Source organism: Electrophorus electricus, chromosome 2 (genome assembly GCF_013358815.1).
Source record: "Electrophorus electricus isolate fEleEle1 chromosome 2, fEleEle1.pri, whole genome shotgun sequence".
NCBI lineage: Eukaryota > Metazoa > Chordata > Actinopteri > Gymnotiformes > Gymnotidae > Electrophorus > Electrophorus electricus.
In genome coordinates this window covers 31,344,622-31,372,035 of record NC_049536.1, presented here as the reverse complement: position 1 = coordinate 31,372,035, position 27,414 = coordinate 31,344,622, and the positions used below count along the sequence as shown (strand labels likewise).

Sequence of the window (27,414 nt, the reverse complement as noted above, 5' to 3'; positions counted from 1 at the left end):
GCAACAGACTCTCGAAACCCGACCGCGGCCGGCGCGGCGGCCGTATCGCGGCAACCGGCGTCCCGCACTGCTGTTCTGCCCGTGTGCGGCGAGGCCGGCGGGCAGCGGTCAGCTGCGACGCCTCGTCTCGCGTCGAACGTGTCTCGGATGGCTGCAGCCTCGTCTCTCTCGCGGCGGCGAGAAGCGCTGAACGGCAAAGAAGCGAATAACGTCCGTGGAAACAAGCCAGCAGCCCGAGCTAAAGGCGTGTCACGGCGGCGCGACGGCGCACGATAGCATGTACGCGCCCGCCCGAGCTGGAGATGCAACGTTTGTTTGTCTGAGTAATCTTTTTTGGTCTCGCTGTCTGTCTGCCTCTGTCCATCTGGCCTTCTGCCTGTCTGTCTTTCCTCTGTCTGTCTGTTTCTTTAGAGCGCTCAAACCTCTCACGTCTGGTCTGTTTCTCTCTGCTGCATCCGCCTTCCATACACACTCTCTCTCTCTCTCTCTCTCTCTCTCTCTCTCTCTCTCTCTCTCTCTCTGTCTGATTTCACCCGGTGCCTTCCTACCAGGACTTTGTCTGCTTCCATTCCATTTCGGTCTGGTTATTTAATTATTGTCGTTTCTATCCTTACATTCTCCTGTTACCTCCTATTCATTGTTTCCCTTATTCTTTTTTCTTTCTTTTCCTGTCCTGTCCCTGTCTCTGACTGCTCCCCCTCTTCTCTCTCTCCTCTCAGGGCCGTGGGGTCTGCTCTCCCTTATCTGCTGCTCTATTGTGCCGCTGACAGGCTGCTGTCAAAGCCCCGAAGCCTCTTTCACACTGACACTCGTTTATCGTCTCTCTCTCATCACCCTCTCTGCCAATCACACACACACTGATAAACATCCTCTTTATCAGACAGCGAGAGAGCGAGCGAGAGAGAGGAAGTTAAGCTCCAACCTCTCCTCTCTCCCGGCCCCCTCCGGCACCTGAATCTTGGTTTGCCCAGCCAAGTTTGATTGAATCTGAGGGATATGTTTCAGACACACTGTTCACGCCACTTTCATTTTGTTTTAGATTAACACTGATACGGAAGATTTGCCTTCACCCGGCTCCTCGTGGATAAAACCCGGATGCATAAGACTTTGGTAATGGAAGTCGAAAAATCTCTCCCGAAATCAATTAATCCCAAACCTGTTCTAGAGCGGGAAGCAATAGAAGATGTGAGAAGATCTGGGCCTGGTAATCTGGGCCCATATTAGAGTGGATTAAAGCCACGGTGGGCTCGGGGAGGGGTACGGCGCGCTGCTCCAGTAGTGACAGCCTTTACGCCCTTTTACGGGATCAGAGCGGTGGAGGCTGTCAGGTGGGCGGAGAGGCCAGACCTCGGCCCAGCAAAGGCCTTTGTGAGAAGAAAGGACGTGCCAAGGCTGGCCGTGCGTCGACTGTAAGCTTCTGGGGTTGTTTACTCCTTCCATTGGACAGTGGACGAATCGCCACGAGAAACTCGCCGCCTAGTTATCTATTTATTTTTCTCTGTTTTTTAAAAGGATTGATGCAGCGTTGTATTAAAAATGGTGTAGTATTGATATTTAGCTTTTATTTAAAGGCAGTATTCACTTTGTAATTATGTTTTTAAGTTTGGCCCAGGTTTCTTTCTCCTTTGTGCCAAAGCAGAGGTCATTTTCATCATCGTTTTGAATCCAGTAGGATTCGTTTGGTTTCCTTTTCTAATCTGAGTCACTTGTAGAGCCACTGGATCGTTCGTTATAAGCAGCCTATCAAAGCACAGAAATAATCACTTATAGTCTTTGTAAGCGTGTGGATTGTTACTCTGGGATCAGATTTTCTAACAACGCCATATTCAATATACTCTTGCACTGCTAATAGACACATGCTAAATACGAAATAATAAATCAAAACCAAATCTGTTCCCTTTTCTAAAGCTTAGACACACATTACACAAATTCATGCACATGGCATGTGAGTGACTGGATGCCTGATGAGTGAATGAAAGGTAGTCTAGTGAATAAGACGATAATTTCAGCTCTCTGGGAGAGTGCAGACAGTTTTATGTGCGTGAGCGTGCCCCTCTCCACATGCATCTTCCATTACTCGCTGCAGTCCATTCCCCATAATACCGTCCTGAATCCTCGCGTATAATCTCAGTCGCATAAAGAAGGCAGCAACTGTATTCAAATGGCTCCGTGTTCCTCTATTCAGAGGAGGAGTGGCAGCTAATTCCGCTCCATCTCTTTGGGAGAGGCGCGACGTTCGCCGCACTCCCAGTCAGAGAACGCGGCTGCGTCGGAGCCCGCGCCCATTTGTTGTCTTTATTTGTTTCTCCTGAGCAAATCTGTGCGAGCGCAGCACTTTGAAGGCTCTGCCGAGAGCGCGAGAGCGGGCGCGAGAGCACGCCGAATGCGCCCCTTTCATTGCGCCCTGTCTTTTATTCCTGCCCTCACCCCCGGAGTTTGTGAAAGAAAGGAGCAGGTAAATAAAGAGGACACCTGTGCCAGCACTCCCTCCCTCCCTCATCTTTTCATCCTCTGTGCCTCATTTCTAAATGAGTGCAGCAGAGAGAGAGAGAGAGAGAGAGAGAGAGAGAGAGCAGAAATGGAAGTGGAGTGGGGACGCCGTGGGGAGGGAGGGGCGCCTGGGTTACTTCTCACTCTCCCTTTTAACGCATGTGATTTTGTATTAAGTCTCCCTAATTAATTCTGGGCCTCTTTTGCCCCTCCTTAAGGAGCGCATGTGTTTGCCGGGTGTTATTTGGTGTGCTCTTGATTAATGGGCCGACGTGGGGAGTTGATGAACCACACTTCTGCACTGCCTACCAGAGTCCTGCCACGCTGTCTGGAGTTTAGTTTTTCACTCACTCTCACACTCATTCGCGCTCATTCATTCTCCCACTCTCATTCTTTTGCTTTCCCTTGTTCTCTCTCTCTCTCTCTGTCCTTCTACCCGCTATTCCTCTCTGCCTCCTCATCGTGGTTGAATGCTGTATTTATACATACACACACACACACACACACACACACACACACAGTTAGAAACGTATCTCTAACTGTATTACACTTCTTTTCTTGTAAACCCATAGAAATGCATGCACAGTTTTAATGTATTTTAATACACAAACAAACACAAACACACACGCGTGCGTATGCCACTATTAGGCAGCAGTGAGTGCATGTAGTTCGAGGGCTGCAGTGTTTACTGCAAAACAAAGGAAAGGGATACGAGAGAGGAGGAGCAAGGTCACAACCTGACAAATGACTGTGTGTGTGGTCAGCCTGATAAACTAATTAACACCACAACCTAGCAACGCTTAGCAAATGATTGCATGGGATGTCCGTCTTGGAGTGTTGGAGGAAGCAGCCTGAGGAAGGTAGATGTGATCCTGGCGTTCCAGAAGAGCCTGGCCTCCTTCTGTGGCTCCGGCCTGCTCCCTCTCACTCACAGCTCACTCACACACAGCCCTGCAGCCGCACCGCCAAGCGCTGGGAGGGGAGTGTGTGCGCGCGTGCACACACACACACACACACACACACACACACACACACACACACACACAGACACACACACACAGAGGCTTGCTGCAGGCTCACCGGCGAGTGGATCGCGCGTGTGCGCACACATAGCCCTGTAGCCTCACCATCAAGTATTCCATGACACACACAGCCCTGCAGCCTTACAACTGAGCACTGGGAGAGGAACACACATGCACGCACTCCAGCAGGCAACCCTCATGCTAGCCTGGCATACCAAATGCATGGGAGGTGTGAGACGTTGACTTTTGCATTAAAACCTGAAGTGAAATGTATCCTTAGGTGTGTCGTGTCTTAGGAGCCACCTGGCTGCACTAAGGTGCCACACATCTTACAGAGTCGTGTGTGTGTGCGCATGTGTGTCTGTAGCCTCCTTATGCCGTGACCCCCTGATCCGGCACCACCAACCCCAGCAGAGCCCCCTCTGCCTCTCTCTCCACTCTTCTCCAGTCTTGCGCACGCGACGGAAAGCGTTTTCACCACCCACGGGTGTGTTGGTTCCTTCAAGGTGTACGTGGTTCGTGCCACAGGCTGGTCTGCCCAAACTTCCCCACGTTATTTTCCCTCTCCTGCCTTGCTAAGAACGTCAGGTGCCGAGGCCGGGGGGGGGGGGTGCTGGGCTTCTGTCTGACCTACTGCAAGTTTGTTTTATAAACTTAATGTGCCTGTGTGTGTGTGTGTGTGTTTTTATAGCAGTCTCTTGAAGAAAGTGGAGATTTCAGGAGAGCATGGGCCGCTTGGGATACACGTGGTGCCATACTGCTCCTCTCTCAGTGGAAGGTTAGTGTGTCTCTCTCTCTCTCTGACTCTCTTTCTTCTGTTCATCATTCTTAAGTTCTTAGTCTCTTTTCCCGTTTCATGTCGGGAGAGAGTTGCTTTCTGCTGGAGATCCTGTACTCCTCCGTGACAGTGAATTTAAGTTTAAAAAAGCGGTCTGTTTTTGTTTCGGGTGCCTCTTTTAAAGTTTGTGTGTGAGCGTAAGAGCGAGGAGGAGATCGGTGAGCTGGGATGGGGGCGTGGGGGGGTGAGGTAGGGATTCGGGTCTGGCTAGATGATCCCACTTACACAGCTGGCTCCTGGCAGGGGTTAGGCCGGCACAGGGAAACGCGTTAAGGCAGGAGAAGATGAGAGGGAGATTAAGGAGAGGGGCAGGATCCGGGGGTCATTTAGGACCCAGGGCTGAGCGGCGGCCCTGAAGGTTCAGCTTGTATGTGTAGACACTCTGCCTGGACTGCGACAAGAGCGCAGGTGTTTCTTTAAATACAGTCATGAATTACTCATCTCCAGCGAACGTCACCTAAAAACACACTAATGGGCAGGATGTGCGCGCGGCGACGCAGCAGGGCTGTTTAATAAGCGTGCGGGAGGCTCCCCCCTCTTCCCTTCGCAAGGAGGATTCACACACTGAAATTGATTCATCACAGCATGTCACATGGGGAAAGATGGCGCAGGTCTCTTTATAAAGACATATCTGTCCCTGTAGGACTCTCACTTTCTCTAGCTTGCTTTTTCTCCTTCTCTCCCACTCACTCTCTCGCCTTCTCTCCCTGTCTGTTTTTCTTCGTCTCTCTCTCTCTCTCCACTCTTCCTCTCTCCTCATCCCTCTATCCCAAAGGGCCCATATGTTTCCTTTAGTCATGCCTGCCGCCCTCTCCCCTCGGGTCAGAGGTCAGGGAGCTGTCAGTAACATCCCCAAATATTGACCGCCGCACTAATGTAAACAGACCTTCCTCCTGATGCCCCATGTCTGCAACAGCCTCAGGGGTTCGGGAGGGGCTGAGCGGGAGCGCAGATGTAGGGGCCCACGGCCCCGGGGCCTCTCTCACCTCCCGGGCTAGCGCAGCGCTTGCGTATTCCGCCCAGGCGCGCGTGGGGCTCGCCCACAAATGCCACCGCCCCCATCAGACCCCTTAAATGCTACGTTATTGTTTGTCCTTCCCATCTAGGATTTGTTTATCCGAGCGGCGATAACGGAGGGAGCGTCGTGTTTGCGGGGCGGAGGAGAACGTGCGTGTGTAGCCGGTGTTGATTATCAGACTGAATTCCCCAAGCCTCCGTGAATGTGCCGAGAGAGTTGGGGGTGGCGCAGGGAATCTTAATTCTCACACTCGGAAAAGAAAGCGGATTGTGTTAGATTGCGTCGCATGGCGCCCGCGTTGGCGAGACTGGTGCTGCGCGGCTTTTTTAAAACGCTGCTTCTGGGCGTATGAGCCGGTCTCGCAGGCCACGCAGAAACGCTTGCTTCGGCTGAGGAGGAAAGCAGCAGAGGTTTAGAAGAGTGCGCTGGCACCGAGGGCATGCCCGTACCCTCCACCCACACGGCTACGGGAGGAGAGGCAAGCCCCTCCCCACACCACGCGCAGGTCAGGGATGGTGCTGTCAGTCAGAGTGACGGGTGGGTCCCTCTCCGACCTCCCAGTCTACAAGCCTCTCGCCTCCCTTCTGTCTGGCTTGCTCTCGCATCACTTATTTTCTGTTTGTTGCCCCTGCCTCAACACATTCAAGCGCTTGTGCACTGTCTTCAGCCTCCCGCCCTGTTGAGTTATCACCTCTCTGGCTACATCATTAGGTTGCATTTGCTGCAAAAGCTTTCCTTGCAGCTCAGACACAATGAGCTGTCTGTCTCTCCGTGTCTCGAATGCTCTCTCTGTCTCTCTGCCTGCCTGGGCCCGGAGCTGGTCTGGCTGCCTGCGTGTGGGTGCTGCTGCCCACTGCTGTGATGTATTAGTTTGTTTGGCGCGGCAGCTAACGGGCTTTTCTGTGGCCGCCTGTCCAGCGCGGAGGGCTGAGAGCCGGGTTTGCGGCCGCGGAAGGAGCGCTGTCCTCCGGGTCCCGGCCGCCCGCCACCACACCACCACCCTCCCTCTGCCTGATAGGACTTATCACAGCTCGGCAGAGCCGCCGAGCTTCCGAATTGTGGAATAGTGTGTGTGCGTGTGTTAGAGAGGGTGCCCAAGCTCACGTTTTTGCTCTGACATCCCAGTCGGGAGGGGGAGGAGGAGAGTGCAGAGTTTCGCCAGTTTTGAGGCACACACATTTGCTGCACACACGCTAGCTGCACACACACTTTCTCTTTGCGTGTGTCGGCCGTATTAAGCGCGGAACACACTCCCGTTTACTGCTAGATACCCCGAGAGCTTTCAGCCTGCTGTCTTCCCGTCACCGCGGGTGACGGTGCATTGATGTCCTCGTGTCTCAGGGCTCTGGGCCTGCACATCCGCGGCGTGGAGGAGAACAGCCGCTCGAAGAGGGAGGGCATTTTCCAGGACGAGGAGTGCATCGTCAGGATCAACGACACCGAACTAACGGATAAGTCCTTCTCACAGTGAGTATCCCACACTGCAGTGCCCGGCCGTCCACTGAACATGTCTGCTCTGAGCCTTCCTCCTTAGCTCTCTTTTCATTACTTTTACATTCGTTACTTTTGCATCTCTCTCTCTCTCTCTCTCTCTCTCTCTCCGTTTGTCTCCCTCTCTCCCTCCCCCACTCCCTTCTCTCTCTCCCATCTGTCTCTGTTTCTCGCTCTTCCTCCTCCCTCCATCTCAGCTGTCTAGGAGGTTTCATGCTGTAAGACTGTCCTCTCCCAGTCCTCTCCCAGTCCTCTCCCAGTCCCCCCCGCCAGTGTGCACTGGCCCCGGTTCTGCTCATCACGGCTCTGGACATGCTTCAGAGGGGCTGAATCCATCCAGCAGTCTGCAGACACACACACACACACCCAGAGCGCAGCATTACAGGCTTCTGTCACACTCATTATTACCACTGCCGCCTTTGTCAGCTCTGTTCTTTATACCGACTCTGCCCAAGAGTCCGCGGAAGTTGGCAGCTCTTGCTGTATTTCTTTATGCTGTTTGATTTTTACGAAGCTCTCGCCACAGGTCACGCTGTGCATCACAGCGTCAGGGGGACAGTTCCACGTTCGAACGCGCTCCTCCTAACATTATCCGCCACAAACGATTGGAGCCGGAGCCGGAGCCCTCTCCTCCGCAGCCGTACTCACGGGTGTGGCGTGGCGGCATCCCGGCGAAGGTTACCGTAGCGGGATTATTACGTTTACGATGGATGGCTGAGTTCTGAAATCGAATTAGTCAACACAAATGAGTAAGAGGGATTGGTTTGTCATTCATACAGGGTAGAGCTCATCACTCATAACCTCAATCATGCATCCCTGGAATGAGTTTCATCCAGACTAAAATGAATAAAGATATTACATTTTCTTAATTGTTCTCAGATTCGACATCATTATTCATTCCATTATATGCTCACAAACTACATTTAATTTCGAAGCCCCCGTGGAGCCATTGCGCCTTCGTTTTAATCGCCCACCCGACTTCTGCTGTCCTCCTCGTCCTCTTCCTCCTCCGCTCGCCGCTGTTCGTAGTCTAGCTCATGCTCCCTCCTCCCCATCCCCCCCCAGGTCGCAGGACGTGTTCCGGCAGGCCATGCGCTCGCCTCTGGTTCGTTTGGACGTCCTCCCCCTAGCCAACAGGGAGCGCTACGAGAGGAACCTCGCCAGCCCCCCATTCGGTGAGCCCCACGCCTGCGAGGCCCCTCCACCGAGGGCCAGGCCCACGCCGTGGCCCGCGGAGGTGGCCCGCAGCCGTCAGGCCGAGCCCCAGGAGAGCGGCGGGAGCCCAGAGGGCCGCTCACCGGCACCCCTTCCTCCGCAACTCGTCCCTCGGGGCGTGAGCGGCGAGAGCCCCCTCCTCAGGAAGAGCCCGGCACTCCCGGCGCTGGCCGGCTTCGCCAGCAGGAAGGGTGGCAAGAAACTCCGAATTGACTTGAGGAAAGGTAAGACCGCCATTCCACTGGAAATCTACAGACGTGTAGCGGGGGTGTGTGGTGTTGGGGACAGGAGCCCTGCCCCTTACCCCACACCCCGCCAGCTTCTTTGTAGTCCGTGCCTTCGCGAGCCCACGGCCGAAGGGATGAAGCCGTAATTCCGACCCACAAAGCCTATTAAATTCTTATTGATCCATCCATTACTGATGATATGAATTCATTGCAAGAACAGAAAAGTGCTGACTGTAAAAGGATTGTGCTAAATGACCAACATAAAACCCCAGCGCCTCGCCACGTGTCCCGCGCTCGCTGGCGGGCACGGTGCCGTTCATCCCTCACCCACCTCCGGAGCCGTGATCGGAAGGCCTGATCTGGACCGAGGCAGCCCCCGCCCTCCCTGTCTGCGCATTCGTGCATCAACTTCCCCCCTGGCGCCCCTCCCACGCGCCTCCCCCCCAGACAGCAGCTCGGGGGCTGGATATATCCGCCCCGATTATGCATCGTGTCACCCAGCGGGTGATAGCCTGTTCGCTAATCTACCCATCAGTCATCCTGACAGCATCGAGGGCCTGCCAAGAGGCGGCAGAGCCAGGGTCAACGCGCCCCCATGCTCCGGGGCGCCTCCCCCCCTTGATGTGACACAACTTTAATACTCCCCTCACAGTTGCTTCCACAGACCTCCATCTCTCTCTAACGCCTTCTGGCTCACTGAGGGACTTGGCACACAGCACGGACAAATATTATTTCTAACATTTGAATGCGGTGTAGAGGTTATTCAGAAATAAATGCATAATTGTCCAGTAACCAGGTTCACTGGTGAATGCGGCGTGGTGATCTTTTTCACTGTTTTTTTTGCCATACTTTCATTTGGAGGTCACCGTGCTCGTTTCTCTATGTGGGCTGAGAATTCTGAATCTATTTCTTAACCACTCGCTGTGTCACGGATCATAATTTGCAAGAGAGAATTCTCTCTTGGAACCTTTCGCTCTCCCCCTGTCTGTTTTTTCTCTCTCTCTCTCTCTCTCTCTCTCTCTCTCTCTCTCTCTCTCTCTCTCTCTCTCTCTCCCTCTCCCTCTCCCTCCCTCTCTCTCTCTCTCTCTCTCTGAAAGATGTATTCATACGTGAAATTAAACTGTAGTCAGGCAGTTCTAATCTCGCGCCTGCACCGAGGCCCTGTTTTCCCGCGCCGCGCTCTCAGAGGCCGGCGCGGAGCGTTGAACAGGGCGCTGGCGTTTGTCTGGGCACTGGCGCAGTCAGAGTCAGCCGCCTCCAGCGGCCCCTTCGTCTGCCGCCTGATCCTTCTGCACGTTTGTTACATCTCTGCGCTCCCGCAGTTACGTTGGGACGAGGCCGATCGATCGCCAAGCGTTCGGAACAATCCTGGTCTTAGAAATTTGTGGATGTCAATACAATAGGCCTGCTTCTTGCTGCTGTGTGATGTCAGTATCATAAGAAACGGACTGCCCTGATTAGGCTCGATGGTTAACTTTCCCCCTCACTGTCTGCTCGCTGTGCTGTGTGCGGGCAGGTCCAGAGGGCCTGGGCTTCACCGTGGTAACCAGAGACTCATCTGTGCATGGCCCCGGCCCCATCCTCGTCAAAAACATCCTCCCCAGGGGTGCCGCCGTCAAAGATGGCCGCCTGCAGTCTGGTGACAGGATCTTGGAGGTGAGGCCGTGCCACTGGTGCACTGAATATGGCGCCCCACCCTAAACTGTCCCGCCAACACCAATGAAAGGCAGACCGTCGGCGGAGGACTGTGGGCTGCTTAGCAGAAGCTGAGAACGCGGACAAATGAACTATGGGCTCATACCGTGTGTGTGTGTGTGTGTGTGTGTGTGTGTGTGTGTGTGTGTGTGTGTGTGTGTGTGTGTGTGTGTGTGTGTGCAGTACAACTGCCTGTTTCTAAAGAACTAGTATTTGACTCGCCATTTGTTTTGTCTGACGTGCATCGTGCTAACCGGGGCTGGTTTCCCACAAACACTGAAAACAAAAATCATCTCTGAATGGTAGCGCCAGTATTACACTGAACACTCCCTCATTCGAGACGATCCTAAAACTATGAAGATTTTTGGGAAGCAGAACCATAGACGAGCAACAGGGCAGACAACACGGTCCAGAATACATTACAGCTGCGACACAGTGGGGAATGCCGGGAACTGTTAGCTGAAGTAAACATAGGCAAACAATTTGTCTGAAGATGGTTAAACCAAAACAGTTCAATGATTTTCTGTGTGTGTGTGTGTGTGTGTGTGTGTGTGTGTGTGTGTGTGTGTGTGTGTGTGCGCGTGCGCGCACGCACCAGGTGAATGGAGTAGACATCACGGGCCAGACGCAGGAGGAGTTGGTGGCCATGTTGCGTAGCACTAAGCAGGGGGAGAGTGTATGTCTGGTGGTGGCCCGACAGGAGGAGGTCTTCGTGCCCCGGGAGCTGGTAAGAACCCTCTTCATCATCACACTTCCATCCCTCCAGCCACATCCACCCGCCTGCACACCCTGCTGTCTCTCTGGTCTTTCCTTCCTCGCCAAAACGCTCTCTCTCTCTCTCTTTCTTTCTCTCTCTCTGTCTCTCTCTCTCTCTCTCTCTCTCTCTCTCACACACACACACACACACGCTCACATCATGCCACACCACCAGCTCTGGGCATCTTGTGAAGTTGACAGTCGGACCTCACCCTCTCTTGGCAGCAGTGTGTAGGATGCCCCACCTCACTGTGCACATGCCCCTGCCCTGCCACCTTGACATTCACACTCGCTGACTTTCTAGCAGTGTGTGTGTGTGTGTGTGTGTGTGTGTGTGTGTGTGTGTGTGTGTGTGTGTGTGTGTGTGTGTGTGGTGCCACGTACACCGCTGGGGCTTTTCAACTCAGCCTCACAGAGATAAAAGCCTCACAGATGACCACCAGCTCATCAGTCTTAAGCAATTTCAGAAAAACAGTGGCGGAAACACAACATTCCATTGGCTTTTATCGTGAGTAGTAAGTGCTGCTTTGCAGTGTAGCCCTCTGATTGGCCACTACTCCATAGTGGGTGTGGTGAAATGCACTACACAGATGGGCTCCGGTGCTATTGCCAGCCTTGAGCACAGGAAGCTCCGTGTTTCCTGCCTGGCTGCCCCTGGGCTGAGGGTAAGCATGAGCTGTCAGGATATACTGCCTCCTTCACCCATCTCTCTCTCTCTCCTCCATCCCTTCTCTTTCTCAAGCAAACACACACACACACACACGCACCCAGCCACGCACCCTCAGTCTGGGCTTCCTGCTCTTATCTCTGTGCATGTTGATTCAGTGCTGCACAGGAAGTGAGGCGGGAGGTCGGACCCCTCCTAAAGGAAGTCCCGGAGCACGTGCGGCTGTGTCAAGTCCAAGGCCACGGGCCTGCAGCTTTAGCACTTCCTGTGTCTCCTTCGGCAGACCATCAACCCCCCCCCCCCCCCCCCCCACTGCCTAGCTCAGCACTTCCTCAGATCCATGGGCATCTGCCCCGTCACCATGGCAAACCGGTCCAGCGGTCAGGAAGTGGGCTAACCTCTATTGTTCTCACGTTAGGCATTTCTTTAGACTGCAGCCCAGTGCGGGACTTTAGGCCACGGCGACCGAGCTCCGATAAGCCGTCTGCCTGTCAGAGCCGTCCATCCTTCTTCAACTCCAACCACCGGAGGAAAGAGCAAAGGCGGAATGAGGCAGGTGAAGGCAGCGCATGTTATTAGACCGGGCGTGGAGAATTCAACAGAACCAACTCATTACACCCTCCACATTCCTTACTGCGTCAGGGCCGCCGGTTCATTTGTGTGTGTAAACATAAGATAATGCATGCTGGCGGGGGGTGATGGAAACGAATCAAAGGTTATCCGAAACCAGTAACTTCACATCTTAAATATCTAACGTAATTTTCTGAAGATTAAGGTGCCACTTCACACACACACACACACACACCCCCCCACCCACACACACACTCCCTACCACCAGCTCATGATGAAGAATAAAAGCCCATTTTCTCCATATTAAAGCCCATTCACACTTGTTGTTGTAGCAGATTCTCTGGCGAGTTTGCTCTGGCACTGTTCAATTACTGCCTCGGTGTTCACTGTATAAGAGGCTGGTTAGCATGCGTGTGAGGCACGAAGCTCATTACAGCTGACAAACAGCCCCCACCGTCCACACCCCCCCCTCCATTAGGGTAGCCGCGTTAACAATTAGGTTGTTAGGTAGGCCCGCTGATTTGATGGAGCAATGTTTATGTGGCATTTTATTGGCCATTCTTAGGATAGCCGGAGTTGTGAACATGTCGGACTGGTCTGAAGTGGAAAACTGGATGATTGATGGATTGACTGCTAGGTAGGGGTGTGTGTGTGTGTGTGTGTGTGTGTGTGTGTGTGTGTGTGTGTGTGTGTGTGTGTGTGTGTGTGTGTGTGTTGAGAGATTCTGTACCTTTTGTGGACTGACATATCAAAGCAGGAGAGATTAATGTCTGTGAGGAATGGCGGTTGGACTGAATACTGGAGGCGAGATGCATTTTCACATGCTAAAGGAGAGCGACTGAGTGATGGAGGAAAAGGGCTGAAGGAGAGACAGAGTCTGATAGAGGAATAATGAATAACCCGCACAGTGAAATAGCTGAAGAGGCACACTGAGAGGCAGCGGGACAGAGTGGCAAAATTAAGCAGAACCCGCAAGTGTGAGGCCTGAGGGTGCTGCACCAGGACTGTTGGACCCTGACAGAAGTGAACCCCGCATTCCTGTCTGGCCCACAATCCCTTGCCCTCACTGCTCTGGGGCCCTCACGTGAGCCCCTGGGGGAGGTGCAGTCTCGGCCCACCACCGCAGGACAAACGAGGAGGAACTAATCACTGAGGGGATGCGTTGACATCACTCCGCCAGAATACGTCACCTCGCTCTGGTCACACGTTCTGCAGTAGCAATGCGTTTATTAGGGGAAACGGAAAATGCTGGAACAAGTGATTATGGACTTAAATTGGGCAGAGACTACAGGAACGGGCCCATGGACGGACGTGGATGTGAGGCCAGAGTCAGGCTTATATGTAGCCTCTCTGATTAAGAAAGCCTGAAGGCCCCTGTTGTTGGGTCCTACATCAAGGTGGGATTGGTTCGTGAAAGTAAAGTGACAGTGACACCAGTGGGAATTCTCGTGGTATGTGGACAGGAATATCAATTATTGTGGCCATTTTGATGATTAAAGATTTTCCGATGTAAGCATTAGCTAGCTAACTTCCGAATGCACAAAGTTACCTAGCTAACTGTCTAAACTGAGTTTGTCTAGTCTTCTCTTTGGCTTTCGGCGGTCTGTGAAAAAGGTAGCTCAGAACTCTTGGTGAGTCTGTTCAGTCAGCCTCACAGTTCTGTGCCATGTTAGATGTTTGTGTGTGTTTGCAGCGTTGTGGAACACTTTCTGTAACTCAGTGGGCGTAACCACAGCGACTCCTGCCTACCGTGACGTCGTGTGTGTGTGTGTGTACCCTCTACGGTGACGTTAGACCGCACTCTGTACGAGGGGGCGGGGCGTTCCTCCTACTGTCTTACCCTGCACCTAGCTGAAAGGAGTGCGGCGCGCATAACCCAAGCCCCTCGTATCCCTTCAGCACGCTGGGCTCTGCCGTGCGGCTCAGCTACCAGCCTCGTCTGTCTGGAGCTCCTCGGCTGTAGCGGCCACGTGCGCGCGCATCCACATCACAGCGGACACGCGCGCGCGCGCGCACAATCCTGAAAGGAAAGGATGTGGCTGAGTCCAAGTGGCGAGCCCGACCTGAGAGCTCGGTTCATGGATCCCTGATCTCTCCTCTCCCCGGAGTCCAGTGGAGAGTCGCTGAGTGCCCTTCCCCCGCAGGGAGAGAGCAGGAGTAGAGTTGTGTCGTCGTCACACACACACACACGCACGCACGCACACACTTCTTACACTGCCTCCTCACTTTTCCACACAGCGCTTTCATCTGCACTTATACACCATCCATTTAGTTTCCCGCGGGGCAGGGGCTCTTCAGTTAAAACGGGGCCACCAGCACCCACCTCGCTCGCAGACACCCCTGCGCCCGTCTCCGAGCTGTAACGGCGTTCTGTTCCCACGGCTCAACGTACCCGCCGAGACTGCTCTCTCACGAGGCACCCGCGACCTGAGCGCACAGACGCCAGTAGAGGGGAGGCCGATCGAGCAGGGCCAGTGCGTACGGAGACCCACCTGTTTGTCACCCGCACAAGAGCTACGAATGGTGGTGGGAGTGGGGAGGGGTTGATGTCTTTATCACGGGGCTTCCAGGAAAGGAAGCGTACAGATGGCATAAATCTACTACAAATATCAGCGGCTTAGAGGGAGCGGAGAGGGAGGGAATGAAGTAGAGAGAAGCTGAGAGCAAGGAAAGAGAGAGGAGATGGAAAGAGTGGAAGGAAGAGGATGATGGAGAGAACGAATGGGAGCAAAGTGCAGAGAGAGAGAGAGAGGGAATGATGGCAGGAGATGAAAAGGAGTGGGTGTAATGATATTGGTATAGGAGAGCTCTAACCCCCCCCCCCCCCCCCCACACACACACACACACACCCCCACCTCCCCTCCACCATCTGCTGGTCTGAGGCGACGTGTTTGCCGGGCGAGAAGCAGACACCTTGCAGCCTTCTCGCTCACGTTCGCGCGAGCACACACCTTCCCCATCAGAGCCGCCACCTGCTCCCTGCTGAAAGGAGGCGGGGCTCCGCTGAAAAGACAGGCGCGATTCCGGGGGAGACGAGGACGCCGCCGCGGCAAACTCAACACGAAGCCTCACGGTTCGCCGTGCCGGATACAGGCCTCGTCTCTGGCTCCGGCGAAATCACCCAGCAGCTTGCGCCCGCTCTCGCGCCCGCTGCGCCTGATTAGGGGATTTCATGGCCAGTTCCTGGGCAGCTTGCGTTCTCCGAATCCCACAAAAGTCCAACACGCGGGCAAACGCACCAGCCGGTAAGACGGAAGCCTGACAGCCGTATGAGCACTTGAGGTGGATACAAGTCGCCCCTTGCGCTTCCCGTCTGGATGCACGCATGTGAGCTCTGCAGGGCTCCCGGCCCCTCCCGCGCTGTCGTTTCCCCCCACCCCACGCTGACTGCCGGGGACGGGCTCGAGGCCGTCTTCCGAGGTACTCACGGACCTGCTGGGGCGAATCCTGGTCCGGGCGCACGCACGCGCGTCCACTCCTGTCAGCCGCTGATACAGTTGCAATCCTGAGCCGCATCGCAGTGCTGTACAAGAGATTTGTCTTTTGGCATTGAAGAGAAGGACTTGAGACTTCCGCGTGTGCCAAATGTCAGCTGTTGACAGACTGAAATCCCGAGATAGTCGGTGATTATCATACGTCACAGTGGGGGTATCACGTGTTAACGCATTTCCTGGTTTTCAGTCTGTTTCTTCATTATGAAGCTTGAATTCTTGAAGTCTGTCCTGCGCACACCGCGGGGCGTTCTGTGATCCTGTGTCCTGCCCACACCGCGGGGCGTTCTGTGATCCTGTGTCCTGCGCACACCGCGGGGCGTTCTGTGATCCTGTGTCCTGCCCACACCGCGGGGCGTTCTGTGATCCTGTGTCCTGCGCACACCGCGGGGCGTTCTGTGATCCTGTGTCCTGCGCACACCGCGGGCGTTCTGTGATCCTGTGTCCTGCCCACACCGCGGGGCGTTCTGTGATCCTGTGTCCTGCCCACACCGCGGGGCGTTCTGTGATCCTGTGTCCTGCGCACACCGCGGGGCGTTCTGTGATCCTGTGTCCTGCCCACACCGCGGGGCATTCTGTGTCCCTGTTGGTCTCTGTTCTCCCTGTTGTTGACTTGTCAATGACTGACAGTGTGTCACTCTTTCATTATATGTGTGTGTGCATGTGTGTGTGTGTGTGTGTGTGTGTGTGTGTGTAAAACAATTGGTCTGACGCTTGTTTGTCTTTGGAACGGCTCTCCTCTGAAGAGGCGCGCACACACACACACACACACACACACACACACACACACACGGTCACCCGTGCTGCCGTTAGCATGTCTGCGTTAGACCGTGGCTGTGAGCTTCCCAGAAGACCTCACGGTCAGTTAACCACAGAGCAAGAGGCAGATCATAATGTTGGCTTTGTTTCTCACACAGTACGCAGGTTAAATGAATCAATTTCAGACCTCCTGGACTTGTCTGTCTGACATATCTTCATTGATTGTCACTGCTGCAGTGGTCTGTCTCTCTCTCTCGCCCCCTCTTTTTCATTTCCCCTCGTGTGTGTGTGGGTGTGTGTGTGTTTGTGTGAGTGTGTGCTCGCATGCTCTCAGTGTACATTGTGTACAGGACCTTGAGCCCTGACATCCAGCAGCTCTTGGGCCAGATGAGCTTTACAGTTGCAGACAGCCAGGGGAAACCTGCAGAGACCACGGGAGACCTGTATATCCGCGAAGACCTACTCCACACGCAGGAAACACCTGCCACACTGACCTTGACATTTTTAGACCTTGTGTAGCAACATCCATGTCCTGCTTGGTGATGATGAGAGCATAACATTGCCAGAGTAATAGAAGCACTTGTTGATGTTCTCAACCAAAAGCAAACAAAGAGAGGTTTGAAATCATTTCAGCACAGTCTTAACGTTTGAGCTGTATTTGGGTGTTAACCGTTGCGTGTTTACGGCTTTTCTGTTAACGTATGCCGTCTGTGCGCTGGCACACACACTTATCTAATTATGCACGTGCTTGAGTGGATGGGATCTTTTGATTTTATGTCTGTATCTGTTAAACACGTTATCAGTCATGAATGCACAGAAGTCTGATGAAACTGTGCGTGCTAGTGGTTCTCCTCGTCTGTGCCTGCATGCGCATGCTCTCGGAGGTGTATGAGCCCGAGGCCCGGAGCCCATTAGCACCATGGGCAGGCGCGGGGTCCCTGCCGGGTGGGGCCGGGTCAGCCATGTTCCTGTTGTCCACCTCTACCCACCACCTCTTCATTAAACGTCACGTTCGCCGCCATGAGCCGCAACCGCCGTCAGGAGCGTTACGAGCAGCATGCAGAAGTCGGAAACACGACACGGAATGCGCCTTCTCCCACCCGGAGCACGGCCTGTCCAGGGGGAGGTCTTCAGCGGGCTAGATCAGGTCACCATTGCTAAAGGAAAGAATGTCCAGGAGTGTTGCAGCTCCAGCTTTCCCGTGGGCCTGGCTTCCGTGGCATGCTCCCAACTCCTGCGAGCGCCTGGAACGTCAGCTCCAGATGCTGCAGGCACACCGGCCTGCCGTTGGCTGATGGCCTATGTGCCCGCAAAAGCCATGATGACACGTTTAACTGGAAATGAGCGGGATGGCTTGGAATGATGCGGGGCTCCTGTGGGACAGCGTGCGCCATTTCAAGGAACAGAGGCTTTGGCTCTCCGCTTGCGTTGGGTACATAATAAGTCTATATAACGTGTAATAAGAGAGGGATCTTTAGTCGTTGAGATGAGGGTCGTGATTTGCCTTTCTAGTGTTCGGTTCGGGAATGCTTCACCCTGTAATTCTGAGCCGATGCGGTTGCCTGCTACAGGCCTTAAGGCTCTGTAGCAGAGGATTCCGGTAGGAGCGACTAGCGTTGCCACACCGCAGGCCGTGCTAGCTCGGGAGCGGAGCTGGGCCGCACGCCGGGTGACGGAACATCTGTCCTGAGTTGTGGTATGCCACCAGTTCTCGGCACCGAGCCCTTAGGGCTTAAAGTGGCTAAAGTTACGGCTTCTCGGTTTCCATTCATTGTATGTCGCCAATAATCGGCTGTGTGTGTGTGTGTGTGTGTGTGTGTGTATAAAGCTGAGGAGGACACATAAAGGCTTTGTTTGCTGTAATCACAGAGGGGCACTCCGTCACTGCGGCCAGAGAAGAGCCTTGACGGAGTGCTCCCCCGAGACTCCTCTCACGGCCCCGTACGGGGGTCTCCGAGTGTCACCGGGGTCCAGCCTCACCTACGAACTTTTTGTATGTCCAAGGAGGAAGCGATGAGGGAAGCAGGAGACAGAAGGAGAGGAGAGAGACTTCCTGTCTGAGCAGCTGTACGTGTTCTCATCACTAACTGTTCAGGTTGTCACTTGTTCCGGTACCTATAGATGCGCTCCACCATCTGGTGCAGTCGATGTCTCCGCATGTCGTTTGTCATTAAGGAGTGTCCCTCCCTACAGGAGCAGATACCTGCTATGCAGATTAGACCCCGCCTATCTCCGACTTGCCTCAAGTCCAAACGACTGTTTGATTGACTGCTTATTATGATGCGCCTGTCCTGTCTGAAGAGTGGAGCGCAGAGCTGGGAGTTATGGGTGCTGTAGTCCGTGTGCGAGGGGCTTTGAACATACAGTGGTGAAGTACAAAAGAAAGACACAACCCCCCCCCCCACGCTCTTTTGACGTGTCCTGTATAAACGCACAAACATTGCAGCATGCGCTGATAAACTGATAAGCCGTCAGAGCTAGGTGGGCCATATTCTCGATTGCTCCCCCCCCCCATAGAACAGGGTCAGGATGACACTTTCAGCATGTATATGACACTTGCTTTCTCTCTGAAATGTGTCTAGTGCCAGAAGCAAATTATGACATTTTACAATCACAGCGACTCTGGGGTTAGCGACATTTCCTTTCCGGTTGACGATATGCTACTAGGTGTGTGTGTGTGTGTGTGTGTGTGTGTGTGTGTGTGTGTGTGTGTGTGTGTGTGTGTGTGTGTATGTGTAAGCAAAATGCATGTCCTTTGATGCTAATACGCAGCTTCTTCCTGAGTTTCTGTCTGCTGTATGTTTGTACAGAGGTGGAGGGAGTGAATGCTACAGTACACAGTGATAAGGCAGGCATCGATGACCCCCACCCAGCCAGTCTTAGCTTTCAGCTTATTCCCAGTCTCCTGCTCCTGGAATGTGGCTGTCCCACCACCAGTTAGCAGCGCAGGGCCTAATGACCAGAGCTTGTGGTGCTGAAACAGTCCTTATCCGTGTCTCCGGCTCCTGCGACATTCGTGATGTTGCAGGTCACATGCAGACTCTAGGCTGTTTGTATGTGGTATGGTTGGTCTCTTCCCCCCCCCCCGCCAAACAAACCCAAGTGCAGCACAGCCTCACACTCGCTCATTATCGGCCCGTTTCCCTAGCGACCAAAGATTGTGTTTTCACCGCACACATGGAATAATGGACATTTCCCCCGGTTCTGTCTCTCTCCTGCTCTCTCCTGCTCTCTCTCACTCTGTCTCTTTCTTGTGCTCTCTTTTGCTCTCTCACCTGCTCTCTGTCTCTCTCTCTCTCTCTCTCTCTCTCTCTCTCGCCCTCTCTCTCTCTCTCTCTCTCTCTCGCTCTCTTTCTTGCTCTCTCTGTCTCACGCTTTCTCCTGCTCTCTCGCTCTCTCTTACTCTGGCCTATTTTTTCCCTCTCATTTTGAAAGTGGATTTTTCTAAACAGATGTACAGGTCATTTTAGGAACATTACAGGGAGAAAATGGAAAAAAAAGGGAGAGAAAACAGCAGTAGGAAATCCAGTGGGGCTCGGTTGGCATGGGGCCTCTATAATGGAGAATGGATTATGGTTCTAAATGACCCCAGCACTCACAGAATAGGACGCCTTTCAGAAAGGGAGCATGAAAAGGTTGCGCTATTCTCCGGTAAAATAGCGCACTTTTATGTTCAAATAGAATGACCTCTCGTGTGCTCGCTCTCTCTCTCTCTCTCTCTCTCTCTCTCTCTCTCTCCCCCCCCATGACCCCCTCTCCCTTTATCTCCCCTTTTCTCTCTCTCACACTCTCTCCTCCTCCCTCCCTCTCTCAGAAAGGGGAACCATCCCAGGCCGCCCTGCGCGAGGAAGGCAAGGAGCAGCTGACGCTGGAGGTTCCCCTGAACGACTCCGGTTCAGCGGGGCTGGGCGTCAGCCTGAAGGGCAACAAGTCTCGCGAGACCGGGGAGGACCTGGGCATCTTCATCAAGTCCATCATCCACGGAGGAGCCGCATACAAGGTACGGCAGCCAGGCCTCTGTGACGCAGTCATGCACTAGCAGCTATTCATCAGTCACCTTAATGAGGAGATATGAACTCCGAGTACTCAGGGGTTAACCACGGCTCCCGGGCTGATTGGTGGAGCCCGTGCGGAGATCGGATGACCCTTCTCAACTGCAGCCGGCGCGTTCCCTCGACCCCTGACCCCGACGACCCTTTGTTTGACCTTGTTGGGCAGACGGAGGAGCTGTCAGCAGGGTGCCGAGTGGAGTCGGGTCGCCAGCGAGGGCAGGCTGCAGATAGACAGGCCCCGGGCTGCAGCTCTGCATTGAGAGGGCTCTGTCCCACACCTCCATCACACACTTCCTCTCTTTCATCATTCTGTCCATCCCCATTCAGCCAAGAGGCCATGTGGCATGGGTGATTTATTGGCTAATGCCTCAGACTCGGTCACCACTGTAGTCATCTATGAAAGTGCCTTGTGTGGACTTTAACTATCATTTTTATACTTACTGAGGCACATGTTGTTAACGTTATGTCTCTGCCTCTTTTGTGTGTCATGGTAGATATTTATCAAGCACTTAACAAAATGGCACAGATCAAGGACACATTTTCACAGATCTAATTCTGCTCATTAGAATGCAAAAAAACCTGTTTTCCCTGAACATCCTTCCTATGGAGTAAATAAACGCTGCTCTCTGAGGGGTTTCCATATGTGCAGTCAGTCATGGGGAAACATGGCATCTCCTCCCATCGACCTTACTGCTGAGTCCAAGTGGGGAGAGAATTTAAAAATATCCCCAGTTCTCTTAGAGGAGGCTTATTCGTGTGCGCGGGAGTTTGACATTGTGTGCGTGCATGCCTGTGTTTATGGGTTGATGTGAAGGCTTGTGTCCATGTACTGCGTGTCAAGGAGGCTCTCACCGGGTCTTATCAGGCCCGCAGTCGGGACAGGGCTTCCTTGGTGAGAGTGTTGCAGCAGCACACACTCTTAATGACTTTAAATGCACTCTTTCACTCCCAGGGCAGCCAGTGTAGCAAAGGGGCTGTTGCAGAGCGGTGAGGGAACAGGGTGTTGTGTGTGTGTGTGTGTGTGTGTGTGTGTGTGTGTGTGTGTGTGTGTGTGTGTGTGTGTGTGTGTGTGTGTGTGTGTGTGTGTGCGCGTGTGTTTCACCACAGCAGTGCACAGTGGGCTAAAAGGCCTGTTGTTTCCCGCGTAGCCCCTGATGACACAGTGTGGTAATTACAGAGCAGCACTAGCGCTCGCTCCGTCGCATTAACGCTAATTAAAAACTCTCTGCGCTCATGCTAATTAGCTGGAAGTGGACCGAGTATGTGGGTGGGACATGCCAGGAGAGTAGAGCGGCCGAGACGCAGACCCGATTCCCGGCTCGCTCACACTCGACTCCCAAGGAACCACGAAGCGGGAGAGACATGGCAGGCCTGCCGCGGCGGTTAGTACACTGAGAGAAGATACTTCCCCCCTCACAGCCATGAGGGGAACCAAACGGGCCCGGTTCTGGTCCCAGCCAGCGTTTTTGCGTTACCGGGTGTCGTTAATTATCGTAATCAACCAATAAAGTGACATTGGAGCTGGTCTTGAGGTTTGCAGTCCAGTGCTCCTGCCAAACAGCTCTACTGTGATTGATTAGTTGGCTCAAATGTGTTCGTCTCCGGTTTCCCAAAAAAAACCCATTTACCTTTCCCCCTTTGGTTTTAGTAGTTATGGCTCTGTTTTAGGGCTGTTTTTATATGAATCATTAACACTATATGACTGTACTGGGCCTATATTTATATGAATCATTAACACATTATGGCTGAACTAGGCCTATATTTATATAAATCATTAACACTATATGACTGTACTAGGACTATATCTGAATCATTAACACTATATGACTGTACTTTTACATGCTAAGTGCGATCGCATAATCACACAGTAAAGTAGTGGTGTGTGTGTGTGTGCGCGCGCGCATGTTTGTGTGTGGGTGGGTGGGTGTGTGCACACGCAGCTGGCTGTTCTGATGGCCTGCTGTGTCTTGCTGTGCTTAAGTGTTCACACAGGGCTGTTTGACTGCTGTCGACACCCTGAGGGCGTTGCACAACTGTCAGACTCTCTGACTCGGACAAATCCCAGAGCTACCAGCCAAATCACACTCACTCTGTTCAGATAGGCAGCCCTTTTCCTTACGGCTCTTCAGAGGAAAAACGGCGAGAGGGAGAAACAGTATAGGAGTGTTTTAAAGAGACAAAAATGAGAATCATAAGATAAAGAGCAAGATGGAAATTGGGAAGGTGCAAGTGGCATGGATGTCTGTTTTCAGCATTGTGGCAACTCACCTGTTGGCGATTGCCTTATCCGCTCGGCCGCGGAGAGCTGAATCGGAGAGTTTTCCGACCCCACCGGTATGTTCCGCAGCACGCATGTAGGGACCGGAAGCTGCTCTGCCGGGAGGCTCAGACCTGGAGCTGTCCTCTCGCTCTCTGGTCCCATCTCTCCCAGCTCCAGTCAGGCAGCCAGACGGAGCACCGCTGGCTACACCTCATTTAGCCATGACATCTCCATCAGGCCACGCAGTTAAAGAGCTGGGTCAAGGGTCAGAGAGCAAGGCATGTATGCATGTCGTGTGTGCGTGTGTGTGCGTTCACAAGCGTTTGAAAGCTTAATTAGAACATACATCATACCGCTTTTCAATGCTATTGCCTGTGCAGGCAGCTTTGGTTGACTTCCTCTCCAGCTGGTTCAGGTGGATGGGGTTCCGTACACACACATGAGTTATGCTGCACTGTCATCCAGTCGGAGCTGTAAGTGCTAAAGATGTTTGTATCACCCATTCTCCTCTACTTCTCTCTCTCTCCCCCCCCCCCCCCCCCCCCCCCCCCCCCCCCCACACACACACACACACTCTTCCCCTGTCACCAGATAAGCGAGCCCGATCAGAGGGACTCTGGTGTGAAAACTAATTAATATCACTCGTAATGAACTTTATGGCTTTCTCTCCTCGTGTGTAATTTGCGTGTTCTATAACTTGCTTCTAGCCTGACATAGAGAAGGGAGGCCGTGCTCCTCGATGGTAGGCGGCGTGCCGGAACGAGGGCTGTGGATCTCAACGGGGCGTACGTTCTTATCTGTGCAGGATGGGCGCTTGCGTGCCAACGACCAGCTGATCGCGGTGAATGGCGAGTCGCTCCTGGGGAGGTCCAACCATGAGGCCATGGAGACCCTGCGCCGGTCCATGTCCATGGAGGGGAACGTGAGAGGGATGATCCAGCTGGTGGTGCTCCGGGCCCTGCTGCCGTGTGGTCAGGTAGGCCACACCCACCCGCCTCGCAGGTGCCGAGCATACTCATGAGTCTCTGCCCGGCGTGAGAAGGTTCTCCATGGCAGAGGTCAGTGCTGCGCCTCCTGGGTAAGTGATAGTGCCGCACCCGTGCCGCTCTGCTTCCGCCACGTGCCGGTTTTCCACCGGAGCGGCACGCTCAAAGACTGGAAGGCAACGGAGGAGCACTAGAAGTGTGAGTCTGTGGAATTAGAAATGAGGAGTGGCGAAGACAGTGTGCACCCCACACCATTCTGCTAACACACGCGCGCGCACGTGCACACACACTCCTAACCTCGCTCTTTTTCTCCCCAGCCTGATCCTAGGTGCTGATCTCTGTGTGCTGTTGCTGTTTCGCCCACACATGAATACTAAGCAGCAGTAGCTGTTGAGTTGTTAGAGGAGCAGTTTAACACTCCCGCCCCCACGTAAACCTGTCTCACTCCTGCCCCAATGTAAACCTGTCTCACTTCCGCCTCGCTCTGATGGCACAGCGGGATGTGAACCTGTCTCACTCCCACCCTGATGGCACAGCGGGATGTGAACCTGTCTCACTCCTGCTCAGTTTGCACTGTGAGATGTGAACCTGTCTCACTGTCACTCTGTTGACAGATGCAAACTTGCCTCACTCTCAGAAGCTCCCACATTCCCATGAAAGCAGCACTTCAGAGTGACCCAGCAAAAGTGCTAAATGAACAGCCACAGCACTGGCTTAACTCATACAGTGCCCACACATGTGGAGCACTTCCTTAAAGGCCATTTATTGGATTAATTAATGATAAATTGATGATTTGACTTGTTATTAATTAATTAAGTTTGGTACGAATAAGTAGATAGGGTATAACAAATTCCACAGTGATTAAAAGAAATCAGTTAATATTTAATTTATTTCATGTTAAGAATTTAGTTGAATGGTGTTTTGAGCGCTTTATTAACTATGTGTGCTCCTACACGTAAGGTCCATATAGTTAATGACAGGATGATGAAACAAGTTGTAATTGCACACAGCAGCCCCGTCATTACACACACCTATCCTGGAAGTGCACAGTTACAGACTGTGGCCCATCTGTTGGCAGGCACTAATCAACAGATCAGCTTTTTGTTGCCAGGCCTCCTCTACCCCGCTCATTAACGGCTCGTTTCTGACCACAGGGCCTCTGCTGGCTGGATATTGGCTCTATAGCAAAGCGTTTCTGAACACAACATTACCCTTGACATACTAGTGGCATAGTGGCGGTAGTCCAGCACCCGCAAACATCAAAACACAAGCAAGTCTGGAGTCCGAAATGGTGGTGTAGGTGCTTGCGTGTCAATGTTCATAATTTTGTGGTCTACTAGAATAGATTTACATGCTTCAGTGTTCCAAAAACACATCATTTTTCTCATACGGTACATCCCTTTTCACCCTCTGTCTGAAACTCCTGAGCTACTGTGTCTATAACCCCCCACCACCACCAACAGATGTGCGCAGTCTCCTCTGATTGGTCACTCACTCTGGTCAACTGCCCCCAAGTTCCTTCCCCGTCTTGCAGACAAACCCTTCTCTCCTATCCAGCTGTGAACGCTGGTGTGTTTGAAATGTTAGAGATCATTAACGGTGTCTGGTGGTCTCCAGGACATGCACTTCTCTGCAGGTGGGCAGAAGCTTATGGCAGGTTGTGAGCATAACATTACAGCTTGTAATCATAAATCTGCCTCCACACTTGAACACATCTAGTGATCAAAACAACAACAAAAAAAACCCCAGCACCTTATTTCCAGTTTTTCCCATCACCATATTTCCACCCAATGGCAAAACCACTATAATGCAGTAAGATTACTTGTGAAGATAGCTGAGAAACCTGCAGCCAACAACTCCACACTCTTGGTGCTTAGAAGGCGTGATTCTGAATCTTCTGTTGGACCACACAAAGCTGGAACTTCCCCAACTGTCCTTCAGCGTGTTTTTTGAAGCCGTTCTCCATTAAATGCCAGGCGCACAGCAACGTAATGGGGGGAGTGGAGGGGAGAGAGGAGGGTAATGGGGGGAGGAGGGGAGAGGAGAGGGACGGGAGAGAGGAGGCTAGTGGGGGGAGAGAGTTTACGGGCAGAGAGGAGGTGAGAGTGGAGGGTAGTGGGGGGAGGAGGAGAGAGGAGGCTAGTGGGGGGAGAGAGGAGGGGAGAGTGAGGGAAAAGGAGTTTCAACCACTGACGTCTTTTGGGGTTCTACCTTTGGCACAGAGTACATAGGAAACTTCCTCTCCCAGCGAAGAACACTGGTATCTTCTCAACGTGGTTACAAAACTGAACAGACTCTTCTCAGTATTTGCTGTGTGTCATGCGAGGGCAAAATGTTCTAAGATTGCATCATCTTGTAACACAGAAAATGGTTGGAATTCCAACGAGGTGTTTCAGGCAGCCAAGAGATAACAAAGAAAATGGTTGGAATTCCAACGAGGTGTTGGCTCTCAGAGAAGTGGTTTCTTCGGAGAGAGTCTCTCACACTGGCTTTGTACTTTTTTTGGAACAAAAATCTCTATATATAAAACACTGAATGAAAAGGAAAAACTGGAAAGGCGTAACAGGTGGTCAGATTGAGTATGGCAGCATGGCAGCACACTGTGTAAGAGTGTCATGAAGTTATTGGTGAGTGCATATTGTTTGTAAGAAAGAAGAGAGAGAAAGAAATCAGGAACCTTGGCCGTAGGCCGCAGATTCTCCCCGAAGCCCACAGAGAAGTGACAAAAGGTCTGTGGGCCCGAGCCTCTGCACCCATCCGTTCTCAGCCCATCGGTTCTGCTGAGATGGTGGGGAAGTTCACCTCCAGCAGAGCACCCAGGCCCTGCTCGCCATCCTCGCATCTGGGTTAGAGAGCGTCCATATGTCCGACCCAGCACCCTGCCCTGAAACACACACACACAAACACACACACACACACACACACACACACACTCACAAACACACACACACACACACACACACACACACACACACACTCACTCACTCTCTCTCTCTCTCTCTCTCTCTCTCACTCACTCACTCACTCACTCACACTCTCTCTCTCTCTCTCTCTCTCTCTCTCTCTCTCTCTCTCTCTCTCTCAGACCTCATCGTAGTCTCTGCCCCTAAGCCCCCCCAACCGCTCCAAAATGGCTTGCAATTAGACCGGACAAAGGAACAGCCCCCGCAGCCAACGGATTGATGGTTTCTGCAAGAGTCTGTGTGTGCGTGTGCATACTTGTGTGTGTATCCACATGCACAGGAGGGGGCAGGCTGCAAGGGATGGGCATGCCATGCGGCGTTGGGATTGCTCTCCTGAAATAAAGATTCACGCTCATTATGTTTTATGGGCTGTGGCGGGCCCGCCACGGCCGCCAATGGAGTGTAGCAGGGCGGGAGGGGCGCCGACGAGACGCGATTGACCCCCCGTGCGCGCAGCGGCTGGAAGACGGATGCGCTGGCCAAGGGCCGCGCGGTGCAGGGGAGCACCCGCAAGCGAGGGCTAGCTTCTGACAATGGCGGAAAACGCCACACTGGGTTGCCTCTTCCAGAGCAGTAGTTCTTGGAATTAATCATGCGTTAGTGATTAAAACAGTCCGAAAGACTGGCATGATTGTTAATTTACTTCCCCTTCTGTGTGTGTCTTTTTTTTTTTTTTTTTCATGTATTTTTGCTAATTAATTCAGAATAAGCAAATTATGGAAGGATGGAGAGGTTACCTTCTGCCTTAGTTAAAACACATCTCTGGGTTTTTTTTTTTGCATTCTCCAGAGTGCTTACAATCCTCCAGCTGTTTAGCCTAAAACTGCTCGGTGTCCATTCATACTTCACTAATTATAAGAGCTTTCCCCAAGACATCAAAGAGCAGTGCCTTCCTCACAGTTTCAAAATACACA

At 52.9% G+C, this 27,414-nt stretch overlaps 1 protein-coding gene across 8 annotated transcripts in view; it reads left to right on the top strand.

Annotated features, from left to right (window-relative positions):
• The window catches only part of pard3bb (par-3 family cell polarity regulator beta b), a 167,094-nt gene that overhangs the window by 60,909 nt on the left and 78,771 nt on the right, over nt 1–27,414 (top strand). For all 8 annotated transcript variants that reach the window (XM_027025790.2, XM_027025788.2, XM_035523518.1 and 5 more), the window contains exons 7-13: nt 4,204–4,290; nt 6,710–6,835; nt 7,925–8,298; nt 9,818–9,957; nt 10,595–10,723; nt 20,054–20,239; nt 23,357–23,527. In XM_027025790.2, the coding sequence (XP_026881591.2) occupies nt 4,204–4,290; nt 6,710–6,835; nt 7,925–8,298; nt 9,818–9,957; nt 10,595–10,723; nt 20,054–20,239; nt 23,357–23,527 (1,213 nt within the window). The remainder of the gene's footprint in view (nt 1–4,203; nt 4,291–6,709; nt 6,836–7,924; nt 8,299–9,817; nt 9,958–10,594; nt 10,724–20,053; nt 20,240–23,356; nt 23,528–27,414) is intronic.